General features: G+C 40.7%; 1 protein-coding gene across 4 annotated transcripts in view; it reads right to left on the bottom strand.

Annotated features, from left to right (window-relative positions):
• Positions 1 to 246: 246 nt before the first annotated feature.
• LOC121009277 (ficolin-1-like) overlaps positions 247 to 15,521 on the bottom strand; it is a 41,784-nt gene continuing 26,509 nt past the window's right edge. Inside the window, exons 1-8 of one of the 4 annotated variants that reach the window (XM_040442284.1) lie at positions 8,211 to 8,299; positions 7,708 to 7,821; positions 7,344 to 7,397; positions 6,249 to 6,287; positions 4,994 to 5,121; positions 4,750 to 4,879; positions 3,954 to 4,088; positions 247 to 500 (exon numbers count right to left, since the gene is read on the bottom strand). In XM_040442284.1, the coding sequence (XP_040298218.1) occupies positions 253 to 500; positions 3,954 to 4,088; positions 4,750 to 4,879; positions 4,994 to 5,121; positions 6,249 to 6,287; positions 7,344 to 7,397; positions 7,708 to 7,821; positions 8,211 to 8,280 (918 nt within the window). In that variant the 5' untranslated portion in view covers positions 8,281 to 8,299 and the 3' untranslated portion in view covers positions 247 to 252. Of the gene's footprint in view, positions 501 to 3,953; positions 4,089 to 4,749; positions 4,880 to 4,993; positions 5,122 to 6,248; positions 6,288 to 7,343; positions 7,398 to 7,707; positions 7,822 to 8,210; positions 8,300 to 15,521 lie in introns of those variants that run through there. The other 3 variants (XM_040442283.1, XM_040442281.1, XM_040442282.1) reach the window with 3 other exon arrangements.

Raw genomic sequence — 15,521 nt, 5'->3', positions numbered from 1 at the left:
GGTCAGGGTATTTATATAAAGGCCTAGAGCAGAGAACTTAGTCTTCCCAGGTGAAGGAAAATCTAGCTACAACTATGACCAGGCAGCCAATACACTCTGCCTTCTCCAGCCAAACTGAACCCTTCACCCACCAGGCCCGTGCAGTCAGGGTCGCCCACACTGAGCTTTGGCATCCATCAATGCAGTTAAAAAATACAAGAATCTTTAAACAAATATTTGAAAATCCACAAATTGCTGGGTCTGTTCCTCCATCTAAACAGGCCTAATCTTCATTTCTGCATGCTTGTACGAGTATTTATGCCCTCTGGCAGTATACCAGTTGATGCCATCTGCATTAGATATGTGCTCTCCTAGGTGGTAGAGTCCATTAAGGTTTGCCCTGTGACAATCGCTATACCACCAGCCGCCTTTATACAGTGAGGAACAACTGCGCTCATAAATGTCGTTGTCTTCATCTTTAGTGCTAAACTTCATGTTGTTTAGATCTCCCATAGAATTACCTGCAAAATGACAGAGACATATCAAATATCAGAACGGTTTATAGGTGTTGTCTGGACTTTTTACTATTGATGACCGATCCTCAGGATATGTCATTAATATCAGAGCGCTGCCTTCTCCTCTGTTTTCCTGCTAGCCGCAGCAATTGCAACGGTGAGCAGGTGTAATTGCAACTATGGTGTCCTCATTCACTTCTTTGGGATGGCTCCCTCCTATCCACTTGAACAGACGGAACCATCCCATTGAAGTGAACGGAGACGCCATAGTTGTAATTACACTTGCTCACCGCTGTAATTACTGCAGTGAGCAGGTAAGCAGAGCCGGCCATACGAGCGCTGCCTTCTCCTCAAACACCTTCCTTGCTGGTGTAGACTTAGAACATTTTTTATGTCTAAAACAGGTGTACAAACTGATAAATGAGGCCCTCTTCCCCGTCCACACCACGCACCTTTTTCAGACCTGCGTGAGCGATGAAAAGTCACAGATTCGGACGCAAATGTGCGACAGATATAGGCCATAAAACTGGCATACAGTATATCAGTTAGTAAATGACCCCCATAGTCTCCCCCTGCTAACCACCCTACCCCTAACCCATCAGTGGTGTAACCTGCAATTGCTCAATTTACCTTCCGCATCACCACAGGGAAAGGGAAGCATTGCACAGTGCCCATCCAAATCAATGGGCTGTCTGTGTCTTGTAGGACAGGTCAGGTCCTCCAGAGTGAGAGACACTCTTTGTGATCGCTGCCTCTGGAGATGAAGATCCTGAACAGCGGATGTTCAGAATTCCTACTTTCTTTGTGAGTACAAATGAGTACCTTGTTGATGAGCAGGTACTGGCAGCAGACTCTTTTGCAAGATGGCCGACACTCTGAAAGCGTACAATGCCAATATTGCTAATTAAAAATGTAAGAACCCCTAACAATTCATTAATCCAAGAGACAGCATCAGACAGAACTCTAGTTTCCCAGTAGACAAATTATACAGTGCCTTGCAAAAGTATTCACCCCCCTTGACTTTTTTCGTGTTTTGTTACAATACAGCCTTAAAGGGCTTCTGTCACCCCACTAAAGTCTTTTTTTTTTTGGCTACTTATAATCCCTATACTGCGATATATCAATACATAATGTTATTAATCATTTTGCTTCAGTAGTTAATAAAAAAAACGGACTTTTATCATATGCAAATTACCTGTCTACCAGCAAGTAGGGCGGTTACTTGCTGGTAGCAGCCGCATCCTCCTTTCATAAAGACGCCCCCTCCTCCTGTTGATTGACAGGGCCAGCGAACGCGCTCGTTCTCTGGCTGGCTCTGTCTGCATTCAAAATCTGGCGCCTGCGCCGTACCTGTCTTCAGTCGGCGCAGGCGCACTGAGGGGAGGACGCTCGCTCGGCCGCCCCATCCTCAATGCGCCTGGGCCGATGACGTCACATCTACACCCGGTGCAGGCGCACTGAGGAAGGAGCGGCCGAGCGAGCGTCCTCCTCTCAGTGCGCCTGCGCCGACTGAAGACAGGTATGGCGCAGGCGCCAGATTTTGAATGCAGACAGGGCCAGCCAGAGATCGAGCGCGTTCGCTGGCCCTGTCAATCAACAGGAGGAGGAGGCGTCTTTATGAAAGGAGGATGCGGCTGCTACCAGCAAGTAGCCGCCCTACTTGCTGGTAGACAGGTAATTTGCATATGATAAAAGTCTTTTTTTTTTAATTAACTACTGAACCAAAATGATTAATAACATTATGTATTGATATATCGCAGTATAGGGATTATAAGTAGCCAAAAATAAATATATACTTTAGTGGGGTGACAGAAGCCCTTTAAGTTCAATGTTTTGTTAATCTGAATTTGATGTGATGGATCAGAACCCAATAGTCTAAGTTGGTGAAGTGAAATAAGAAAAATATATAAATAAAACTATTGTTTAGAAATAGAAAACAGAAAATTTCCATTTGCGTATGTATTCATTCCCTTTGTTAGGACGCCCATAAAAAGCTCTGGTGCAACCAATTACCTTCAGAAGTCACATAATTAGTGACTTGATGTCACCTGTGTGCAATCTAAGTGTCACATGATCTGTCATTACATATACACACCTTTTTTGAAAGGCCCCAGAGGCTGCAACACCTAAGCAAGAGGCATCACTAACCAAACACTGCCATGAAGACCAAGGAACTCTCCAAACAAGTAAGGGACAATATTGTTGAGAAGTACAAGTCAGGGTTAGGTTATAAAAAAACTCACAGACCGGGCAAGGAGGGCATTAATCAGAGAGGCACCACAGAGACCTAAGGTAACCCTGATGGATCTGCAGAGTTCCACAGCAGAGACTAGAGTATCTGTACATAGGACGACAATAAGCCGTACGCTCCATAGAGTTGGGCTTTATGGCAGGGTGGCCAGAAGAAAGCCATTACTTTCAGCTAAAAACAAAAAGGCACGTTCTGAAAAAGTGAAAAGGCATGTGGGAGACTCCCAACATGTATGGAGGAAGGTGCTCTGGTCTGATGAGACTAAAATTGAACTTTTCGGCCATCGAAGAAAACGCTATGTCTGGCGCAAACCCAAAACATCACATCACCTAAAGAACACCATCCCCACAGTGAAACATAATGGTGGCAGCATCATGCTGGGGGGATGGGACTGGGAAACTGGTCAGAGTTGAGGGAAAGATGGATGGTGCTAAATACAGGGATATTCTTGAGCAAAACCTGCCCCTCTGTGCGTGATTTGAGGCTAGGACGGAGGTTCACCTTCCAGCAGGACAATGACCCCAAACAGACAGCTAAAGCAACACTTGACTGGTTTAAGGGAAACATGTAAATGTGTTGGAATGGCCGAGTCACAGCCCAGATCTCAATCCAATAGAAAATCTGTGGTCAGACTTAAATATTGCTGTTCACAAGCGCAAACATCCAACCTGAAGGAGCTGGAGCAGTTTTGCAAGGAGGAATGGGCAAAAATCCCAGTGGTAAGATGTGGCAACTGCTCATAGAGACTTATCCAAAGCGACTTGGAGCTGTGATTGCCGCAAAAGGTGGCTCTACAAAGTATTGACTTTACGGGGGTGAATAGTTCTGCACATTGACTTTTTCTGTTATTTTGTCCTATTTGTTGTTTGCTTCACAATAAAAAATAAAAAAACATCTTCAAAGTTGTGGACATGTTCTGTAAATTACATGATGCAAATCCTCAAACAATCCATGTTAATTCCAGGTTGTGAGGCACCAAAACATAAAAAAAAGTCAAAGGGGGCGAATACTTTTGCAAGGCACTGTACATAACTAACATATCAATACACACTGTTCGGTGTATTCATATTCCTATACAACCTTTGGGGGGGGTCATCCAGGGCCACCTGTAGAGCTACTGCTCCCATTCAGCCAGCGTATTAGAGGTTATTTGTATATGGAGTTAAACAAACCTCTATGAAGGACATTTTGGACAAATTGCCTCTCACCTGCAGTTCCTTCCTGATAGGCTCCAATTATTAATTTGTATTTCTCTGATTCATCCAATACTTTGAAGCTTGCATACTTGGCGTACACGATTTTGCCTTCAAAATCTTGTAGATCAACACGTAATTCCCATGTTCCTGGAGATAGATGAGAACAGAAGCTTTAGAAGCTGGAAACTAACATACAAAAACAAGGCTTGAAGAGCCTTTCCCAAACTGAACTTATTCCAACAACATGAAGGAGACCATACCACACTTTAGTCTCAGAGTAAATAATTCTATGCAAACCTAACTGCAGCACAGATCTTATAGGACATCTTCAGAGAGATGGAGCCCTATGTTCAAGCCAGGGCCTTTGTTAAATACCTGGTCTTATGACCAGAACTGACCTGAGAAGTACATATCATGCCTGGGAGTGAGAAGATCGGGATAGAGATAACTGTTGACAAGCATTAGGCCAATAGCTATCTTATGTGTATGGACCACTTCAATTCTACATAGCCATTATGTGTGGTCTAGAAAAGATGGTAGGGATCTCCAGGACAAGGATGAGGATCTGTAAGTCCAACTTTGGGTAAATGCAGTAACCAAAACTCTATCCTAATCTAGTTTCATAAACCAGAGAAGATGATGAGCAGTGCCCTCAAATAATGGAGCTCTAGGTCAGCTGGTCCATAACAGGCCAACGACAACTGCTTATAGACCCTTCAACCTTGGATACACAGTAATGGGTCCAGCAGCGAGCAGAAAAAATAATAAAATTTATAATAAAAAAAGTAATCTACAGGTTTCTCATTACCTGTTAAAGTTATTTGATGAATATTTTCATTTCCCAGCCAAAACTCACTTAGCCGACTGCCAAAGCCTTTCTTATAAGCATCCCAAGTGCGGAAGAAGTCTACTGACCCATCCCAACGTCTCTGTATTACCTAAAGGCAAGAGAAGACCAGATGAAATAGGAGAGGATATGGTCGCAATGGATCCACATTTTCCAAATAAATTATCTCCTTGTAACTTCCCGTTCACATGTTGTATATACTTACAATCCATCCTCCGTCATCTGTGTCCATATCACACAGGACCTTCAGGGGCCGGCTGCCATCTGGGTATATGGTGTACCAGTCACTGAGGACTGCCCCCTGATATCGTATTTCTTTGCAGTTCCTGGCAGCTAGGAGACATATAGAAAAATGATTTTAGCTACTTTTGAGTTAATAGAAGGATAGGATTCTCCATTTAGGATTGTCACCTATCATGAGGAGCAGAAAGCAGCTATAAAGAGCATCTTTCATTTCAGAAGACCCTACATTTCTGAGCACACAGACAGACCATTGAGTTACATAGTAAAATAGTTTATAAGGCCGAAAAAAGACATCTGTCCATCCAGTTCAGCCTGTTGTCCTGCAAGTTGATCCAGAAGAAGGCAAAAAAAAACTTGTGAGGTAGAAGCCAATTTTCCTCACTTTAGGAAAAAAAAATTCCTTCCCAACCCATCTCAATAGAAACTGTGTAATACTTGATCTCCCCTGTGGTGCCGTTTTAGGGGAACTAAACACTTGCTCCCAGGTGCCCTTACAAATTACAACTGATAACATTGGGTCCTGGCAGCAGAAGACCTTGTGGTCAACTTATTGTCAGGAGACCCTTGGTGGAGTAGAGGTTCAGCTCTCACTGAGGATCCATTTACACTGGCAGATAATCAGCCATAACGAATGTAGATACTATATAGTAACAGTCCCTTTACATGGGCTAAGAATCCGCTCATTAGCGATTATCTGGTGGTGAAAAGGTTCTGCCGATTACCCAATGAATGAGCGAAATGCTCATTCTTCAGGTAATTGGATCATTTGTGCAGGCATCTAAACCGTCGTTTGCCGGCAACAAATTTTGTTGTCTAAATACTGTGGAGGAGATCGCTGCATGTAAATGCATCAATCTCCTCCACTGATGAGCAGGCGATTGCCGGAAAGGAAGGTTTCCCTCCTGACAATCGCCTGCTGAATTGTCCCGTCTAATGGGACCTTAAGTCGCTTATTTTTTTCAATTTGTATATGAGGATGGTCGTAGGTCCTCATATGGTTTGCGTATCTGTCAGCAGCACTTCTCCTGCTTTAACTGAGGGGATATGCTGCCGACTAGCCATAATTTCTATGTTCACATAAAAGATGTGATCAACAATAAATTAGCGTTGTCTTGTTTGTTGATGATTGATGGACGTGCTTACACAGATGATGATAGGGAACGATCACTTGGACAATCATTGCCCCGTGTAATGGGGTCTTTAGACACCTAACTTACCATAGACTCGCTCAGTCGCCCCTCTTTCTCCTTTCTCTCCTATAAGGAAAAGATATAAATATATAAATGTAAAGGAGTATTATTAGAGCAGTTGTCCTTCCATGTCCCACCTCAGCGCTCAGGTAGATGGTAGAACGTACAATCCAACTTCACCAAAAATGCCCATGGTTTGAAAGATCTAAAAATACAGGCTGGAAAGAAAGATTTTTACATCCTCATATTTTTTGGTCTGCTATGACAGTGCCCATGGAATCTCCACCAACTATTTCAGAACTTGGGCTCATTATTGATCCATAAAACATGATCAGTTCTGACTGATGGAAATCAATCTCCAATATTCCACACTGTAGGGCACCAGGAAGCTGAGATATGTGGAGCTGTTTGGTGGAGTTCTTATAGTGCAGAGCTGCATAAAGCCCTTTCTACACAGGACAATAATCATGTGAACGAACCCGAACCTTCATTCCCGATCGGTGGCTATCATGTGAACATCCCTCTGCTATCAGCTGAGAAATGAGCATCTTACATCTTCTATGAGGGCACAAAAATGGTCACAGCACCAAACTACTAGCAGTATCTCAGCTTCCTGGAACCGTCTTAGAAAGGTGACATGTATCTTGGAATGCAATGGCCGATGGTAAAGATGGCCATAGACATTAGATAAATGTCAGCCAATGCTTGCTGATTTCGTCAACCATGTAACATGTATGGTTCTCAATTCTCGCACGCCAGAAGATGTTATGGAAGATAAGGATCAAGCAGATGAAATCAGTCATTTGTTCTCAAGGAGATAAGCCATCACCAGATCTGTCTGGCAGCAACTTACCCCCTCTCCTCATTCACTACACATGCAGAACTGGCCAAGCTGAGCAGGAATGTTTATGAGGGGAACATGGAGATATGTTTTCTGACAGATATCTCATAGGTATGACCAGCCTTATTCAAAGTCTCAGGAGCCATGGCTAAGTAAGTCCTTAAAAGTGGAAGGCACCAGAAAGACGGCATCCTTGCCATGCTTCCAGTTAACGAAAGAATACAGATTTATCTGAATTTCACATTGTAATATATTATTATGTGTAAAAGTTCTTTACTAACCTTTTTCTCCTGGAGGTCCAACTTTTCCTGGTCCCCCCACAGATCCTGTTTGCCCTGGAAACAAATAGCAATACAATAGACTTACATGCAGCGTGGTACACAGACAATGGGAACCCCACAGCAAAGGTAAATATTAGGCTGCTTGACACCACCACATCCCTGTGCCAGATCTCACCATCCATCACAATGGGGTCAAAACCAAACTGTAGCCCCATAGCAGCCGCATGGACTACCCCTGTGGTATGTGTGCCCACCTTTTGTAAATTCATAGATTTCTGAACGTAGAGGGACATTTTATAAAATGAAACATATGGCGATATTCTATAGTTCCATAAACATCATTAGTTATTATCTTTGTACCAACCTTTTTCTCCCTGAGCCCCAATATCTCCTTTTTGACCTGGAAGGCCAGGATGACCAGGGCAGCCTCGAAGAATCGACAATTTGTCAGTGTCCCCAATCCCTAAAACTTTCACTTCTGTCAATAAAAAAAAATTACGCACATATAACGGACAGCTAAAATATTACAAGCATGTAATAGACACACAAATGGAAATTAAATGAAGACCAAAGGAACAAATACAAGATACATTCATACACAGTATAAGTTAATTTACTGATATTGTGCTGGTTTCTGACTCTATTAATATATGACGTGTGGTTAAGGCTGTGTTCACACAATGTGAATGCATTGCTTTTCTCTTTTTTCATATTATTTTTTAAATATTGCTGTAAAATGGCTGTGGTATCATAAATCTGTGCTACTGTTGTCTTAATTTTCACAGAATCATAGCAAAAATCACAATGCAATTATAACCTGTGAACACAGCCTAAAGAGTAATGATTACTTGCTCATGAAGTACTCACCCGGACATGACTGATCACTGCTACAGAGCCTGGACACCATTCCCAGCAGTAGTAGTACTGGCACACGCATGACGGCTCAAGAAGTTTACACCGGTCTTCCAGAAGCAACAAGTACTTTCAAAATAAAGTTATATCCAATACCCTTCTCTTTTATATATGTCATCTGTCCCCTCCCCCCACTGCTTTTCCGAAGGGTGCTGTACTTTCCCAACTATGTCCTTATGAAATATTTCCCAACAGGCTTAATGACTTAATGATCCTCAACTGTTTACTTTACAAGCTTAACTCATTACCTCCAATGATGGGAAGTTAAGTAGAATTTCCTGATCATATACAGGGTACGTCCAGCCAAAGCCTTCTTATGACATGTTTGAGTAGACTGTCCCTTTAAACTAGTTGTTCCGTTAAAATGATACATTTCTCAAACCAGCACCTGGATCTTAATATTTTTTAATGACATCTAATTAGAAATTTAGTATAGCTGCTGTTTGTCATTTTCCTTTTTTCTCCGTCCACCTCACTAACATCTCTGAGATGGTCACACATGCTCAGTTCCATCCTTCAGCTGCCATCAGCTGTATCTACTGTTAGAAGCTGTGACAGTTACATTGGACCTGCCTTCTGAGCTCTGATAGGTTGAGTGCTATTGCACAAAGGACATGCCTCCGTCAGGGGTGCACCACTAATGAGGCCAGGTGAGGTGATCGCCTCAGGCAGCACCAGGTAGGGGCACGAGGGGGGCAGCGGAAGGGCCATGGGCAATGAGCGTATTCATTGTGACAAAGGGGTTAAGCTAAGAAATTAGCATTGGAGGGTGCGCTGTTTCAGTTTTTGCCTCAGGCAGCAGAAAGGCTAGGTGCACCCCTGCTGCCACCATTATAGGGAGAGAGCTGCAGCTGAAAAGGTACTCCAAATAACTCTAGCAGAGCAATGAATGGAGAGATCACTGGATCCATGTGAGGTACAGGGCTGGTTCTAGCTTTGTTAGAAAGAGATGTCTGATTTTTATTTTTTTTAACATTAATCATGGGATAGCCCTTTTAGCATGTCTTCTTCAGTGACTACAGGGTTGGACTGGCCCACTAGACTACTAGAGAATCCTTTGGTGGGCCCATTCTCTCACTATAATGGAACCCTAATGGAACAGGGCCCGTAAGGGCCTGTAAACTCCGAAGGTGGGTCTTCACAATCATTTCCTCTGATGGGCCAAAGGGACTTTATTCCGGCGATAGACTACATGCCATTATTTCTGTGGTGGACCTGCCTTCCTGCTTGTGCTTCAATGCCACATCTAGTGTCTTGAGATGCTCCCTTTGGTGGGTCGTGCTTCACCCTCTCAGATACTGAACCAGGCATAATTTATCGTTTTTTCCTGGGGTGTTGCCAGGGCCAGTTCTAGGTGAAATGGGGCCCTAAGGCGAAAAACAATAAGGGTCCCCCCACATGACACTTGCTGACTTTAACGTCCCGTATTGCAAACAAATGCAAGTGGCAAAGCAACATGTACAAGTAAAAATTTCTTTAAGATTTATTATTACAATAAATAAATGCAACAAAAAAGGAATCAAATTTCAAAATTTCTAAGTACCAAAGTATTTTTCCAAATAAACAGTGCAGTTAGACTTTTTGGGTAGGCTTAAAACCCTGCTGTTGGGAAAAATTTGGTATTTTTTCCCAAATGGGGACATAACACACTACAAACAAAAACACAAAGTAAACCATACCGTGCAATAGTCAAATAAAAATGTTCCTGAAACTGGTCTCTAACAAATGTTCCGATAAATATAAGTTAAACCTATGGCATGTGAACAAACATTTCTAAAGTGGCCTGAAAATAAGTAAAGTGCTCTTAAATTATACGTGCAATTACATCAACTATGACATGAGAGTTAAAAAAAGTCATCCCAGGTAAGTAAATGCAACATCAACATAAGCTATAACAAAATTGTTTCCATCAAAATAATTAGAATGACCATATAAGTAGTAAGAGGGTATATGTTTCGTCAACGTGACAGGTACCACGCCCCTTTTACACCCCCCTTTTATATCGCTTGATATTAATTTTATATTGCTTGATATTAATTTTATATTGCATGATATTAGGTTTATATCGCGGGATATTAGGTTTATATTGGTTATCACTTCTCAGGTGCCTGCTGATATCAGTCAGTTTCACAAATGCAGGCAAAAGCACATTGCTTAAATCAAGACGTGCTCAGACCCATCACAGAATGTGTTCATGACTGTCATGTACATCAAAAGCAAAGCTTTTTAAAGCTGGCCTTTAGCAAAATGGATTTGATTATATGTTTAAAAGTATGATAGATTACTAATATCCTTCAGACTTAAATTCTTCAGACTTAAATACAGCCGTTTCTAATGCATAGGTCATGACCTCTTACTACAAAAGCTTTGTTCTACAAGGTAGTGACAGCTGTTTAGAATTTCTACGGCCATGCTCATTAAAACGTCTGGACATTCCACAGGCTGTATTCAGGTCATTGATCTTTCTATCTATCTAACTGTCTGTCTTTCTATCTTTCTATCTATCTATTATCTATCTTTCTATCTATCTATCTATCTATCTATCTATCTATCTATCCATTTTATCTAGCAATTTATCCATTTATCTATCTTTCTATCAATCTTTCTATCTATCCATCTATCTAACAATTTATCATTTTTTTGGTCTAGCTACCACATATCTATTTATCTAATTATCTACCAATCTATTTTATCTATCTATTTATCCAGCTGCTAATATCTATCTAACGTCCAATCTTTCTATCTATTTTCCTATCAATCTATCCATTTATCTAACAATTTATCCATTTATCTATCTATCTTTCTATCTATTTCTAACCATCTAGCTACTATAACATGGCTATCTATCAAACATCTATTTACCTCTATTATCTATCTATATTTCTATCTACACATCTATGTATCAATTACCTATCTATCTAACTATTCTGTCTATCTACAGACATGTCAGGACATGTCCTAATATAAAGTCTATACATATATCTATCCATCTATCTGTTATCTATCTATGTAGCTAAACAACCATATACCCCATCTATCTAAATTATATCTATCCTTCTATCTATCTATCTATCTATCAACTATCTTTCTATCTACCTATCTATAGTCTATCTATCCATCTACCTGTTTTCTATCTATCAATTATCTATCTATCTATCTACTTATCTGTAGTCTAGCTTTCCAGCTATCTATATTTATAGTGCTTGATATTAAATGTTATATTGCTTGATATTAAATTTATATTGCTTGATATAAAATGTATATACTGTTGTGCCCTGTCACAGATGTCCTAAGACATATCCTGCACAACCAACCCCCAACACTCTGTGTCAATACACACCTTAGTATTTCTCTGTGCTAACCATCCCCACCACTCTGTGGCAATACACACCGCAATGTTGCAAAGTTGTATTCATTTAAAATGTTTACACAATACAAAATTTCAAAAATGTTGTACAATATGCTGTAAAAATGTCAAAATGATCAATTTATCCGTATATCTATCTATCACAATCTAACGTTTCAATAGATAAATATTTTATCTATTTATCTATCAATCTATCTAACAATTTATCTATTTATCTATCTTTCTATCTATTTCTAACCATCTAGCTACTATAACATGGCTATCTATCAAACATCTATCTATTTATTCGTATATCTATCTATCACAATCTAACGTTTCAATAGATAAATATTTTATCTATTTATCTATCAATCTATCTAACAATTTATCAACTTTTTTTTGTCTAGCTACCACATATCTATTTATCTAATTATCTACCAATCTATTTTATCTATCTATTTATCTAGCTGCTAATATCTATCTAACGTCCAATCTTTCTATCTATTTTCCTATCAATCTATCCATTTATCTAACAATTTATCCATTTATCTATCTATCTTTCTATCTATTTCTAACCATCTAGCTACTATAACATGGCTATCTATCAAACATCTATTTACCTTTCTATCAAACATCTATTTATCTTTCTACCTATCTAACTGGCTGTCTTTCTATCTTTCTTTCTATCTATTATCTATCCATCTTTCTATCTATTATCTATCCATCTTTCTATCTATTATCTATCTGTCTTTCTATCTATTTTATCTATTTATCTAGCTTCTTATATCTATCTAACGTCCAATCTTTCTATCTATTTTCCTATCAATCTATCCATTTATCTAACAATGTATCCATTTATCTGTCTATCTTTCTATCTATCTTTCTACCTATGCAGGAGGAGGGGCGTGTCTATCGCTCAGCTGTGGGCTGATCATGTGACCCGCCGCGTGACTGTGAGATGTCGGGTCACGGGATGCGGTCTGCTCCGCCACGTGACTCTGGACTCCAAAGGGCGGGTCGCAAGGCGGGTGACGTGTGATGGGATCCCGGATTTTTCCGGAAGTGAAAATGGGTGATTTTTTTATAGGGGACACCTGATCCTCTGGCAGCTCGAGGCGCACTCATTGGCTGATGGTAAATTAGAGGGGTATATAGGAGTGAATGTTTGGCTAGTGGAGTATGCCCCGAGAGGAAGCGAAAAGCGAAACGATTGTCGGGCGGACACTCCAGACTGGGTCAGTAATATATGTGATTTAAGGTGACTTTTCTCTTTAGCAGCCTCACATTGTAGGGGGGCACAGGAACATCCCCGCCCTGCACGGTCGCAGTGCTGCGCGGTGGACTGTATTTTGGATGCACGATTGCTATATGAGCTCCACAGTTCTGATGCTGCTAATTTTTTAACTTTTTTAACTTTTTTAACTTTTTGATACACTTCTGTGTTCCATGGTTGCTGCTTTATGTATTTTAATGCAAATAATCAATGTATTGTATATGTATGTCTAATAAAGGATTTAATTGACAATATTTACTTGTGTGGTAGCTTTTTGAGCATTATAGGTGATGTTCTCCTTTACACCAGTTTGATAAATCTCCCCTATTGAGTTTCAGTCCCTCTAAAAGTAGAAAATGATATTGTTTATTTTCCAAATAAATTACATCCTTGTGACTTCCCAATCTAGTGTTGTATATATTTACAATCCATCCTCCTTCGTCTGTGACCATAAGACACAGGACCTTAAGGGCCCGGCTGCCATCTGGGTAGTGTCGGACTGGGGTACCTAGGGCCCACCAGTGTTACTGACTCTGGGGGCCCACCTTAGGACTCCTGCATAGTAACATAGTAACATAGTACATAAGGCCGAAAAAAGACATTTGTCCATCCAGTTCGGCCTGTCATCCTACAAGTTGATCCAGAGGAAGGCAAAAAAACCCTGTGAGGTAGAAGCCAATTTTCCTCACTTTAGGGGAATAAAAAATTCCTTCCCGACTCCAATCAGGCAATCAGAATAACTCCCTGGATCAACGACCCCTCTCTAGTAGCTATAGCCTGTAATATTATTACACTCCAGAAATACATCCAGGCCCCTCTTGAATTCCTTTATTGTACTCCCCATCACCACCTCCTCAGGCAGAGAGCTCCATAGTCTCACTGCTCTTACCGTAAAGAACCCTTTTCTATGTTTGTGTACAAACCTTCTTTCCTCCAAACGCAGAGGATGTCCCCTCGTCACAGTCACAGTCCTGGGGATAAATAGATGATGGGATAGATCTCTGTACTGCCCCCTGATATATTTATACATAGTAATTAGATCTCCCCTCAGTCGTCTTTTTTCTAACGTGAATAACCCTAATTTTGATAATCTTTCAGGGTACTGTAGTTGCCCCATTCCAGTTATTACTTTAGTTGCCCTCCTCTGGACCCTCTCCAGCTCTGCTATGTCTGCCTTGTTTACAGGAGCCCAGAACTGTACACAGTACTCCATGTGTGGTCTGACCAGTGATTTGTAAAGTAGTAGGAATATGTTCTCATCACGGGCATCTATGCCCCTTTTGATGCAACCCATTATCTTGTTGGCCTTGGCAGAAGCTGCCTGACACTGTTTTTTGCAGCTTAGTTTGCTGTTTATTAAAATTCCTAGATCCTTTTCCATGTCAGTGTTACCGAGTGTTTTACCATTTAGTATGTATGGGTGACTTGCATTATTCCTTCCCATGTGCATAACTTTACATTTCTCAGTGTTAAACCTCATCTGCCACTTATCTGCCCAAGCCTCCAATCTATCCAGATCCCTCTGTAGTAGTATACTGTCCTCTGTAGTGTGTATATATACAGTATACTGTCCTCTGTAGTATATATACAGTATACTGTCTTCTGTAGTGTATATATACAGTATACTGTCCTCTGTAGTAGTATACTGTCCTCTTCAGTGTTAATTACTTTACACAGTTTAGTGTCATCTGCGAAAATTGATATTTTACTATGCAAGCCTTCTACAAGATCATTAATAAATATATTGAAGAGAATAGGGCCCAATACTGACCCCTGAGGTACTCCACTAGTGACAGTGACCCAATCTGAGTGTGTACCGTTAATAACCACCCTCTGTTTTCTATCATTGAGCCAGTTACTTACCCACTTACAGACGTTTTCTCCGAGTCCGAGCATTCTCATTTTATATACTAACCTTTTATGTGGTACAGTGTCAAATGCTTTGGAGAAGTCCAGATACACGACATCCATTGATTCGCCGCTGTCAAGTCTAGTACTTACCTCCTCATAGAAACTGATTAAATTAGTTTGACATGACCGATCCCTCACGAAGCCATGCTGATATGGCGTTATTTGCTTATTTCCCATAAGATGCTCTAACATAGCATCTCTCAGAAAACCTTCAAACAGTTTACCCACAACAGATGTTAAACTTACCGGCCTATAGTTTCCAGGCTCTGTTTTTGGACCCTTTTTGAATATTGGCACCACATTTGCCATGCGCCAATCCTGTGGGACATTCCCTGTCAGTACAGAGTCCGCAAATATCAGAAATAAGGGTCTGGCTATGACATTACTTAATTCCCTTAGGATACGGGGGTGTATGCCATCCGGTCCTGGCGATTTGTCTATTTTGATTTTTTTAAGTCGCTGTTGTACTTCTTCCTGGGTCAGACAGGACACTTTTAATGGCGAATTTATTTCAGCATTCAGCATTTCATCTGACAGTTTATTTTCCTCAGTGAATACATTGGAGAAAAAAATATTTAACAGCTTTGCTTTCTCCTCGTCGCTCTCTGCGACTCCCCCCTCATTACTCTTTAAAGGGCCGACACCTTCAGATTTATACTTTTTAACATTTATATAATTGAAGAACATTTTAGGGTTAGTTTTACTCTCTTTGGCAATTAATCTCTCGGTCTCTAGT

This window comes from Bufo bufo, chromosome 8 (assembly GCF_905171765.1).
Source record: "Bufo bufo chromosome 8, aBufBuf1.1, whole genome shotgun sequence".
NCBI classification, from domain to species: Eukaryota; Metazoa; Chordata; class Amphibia; order Anura; family Bufonidae; genus Bufo; species Bufo bufo.
The sequence above is the reverse complement of the archived record's forward strand: the minus strand, read 5'-3'. Positions and strand labels throughout refer to the sequence as shown.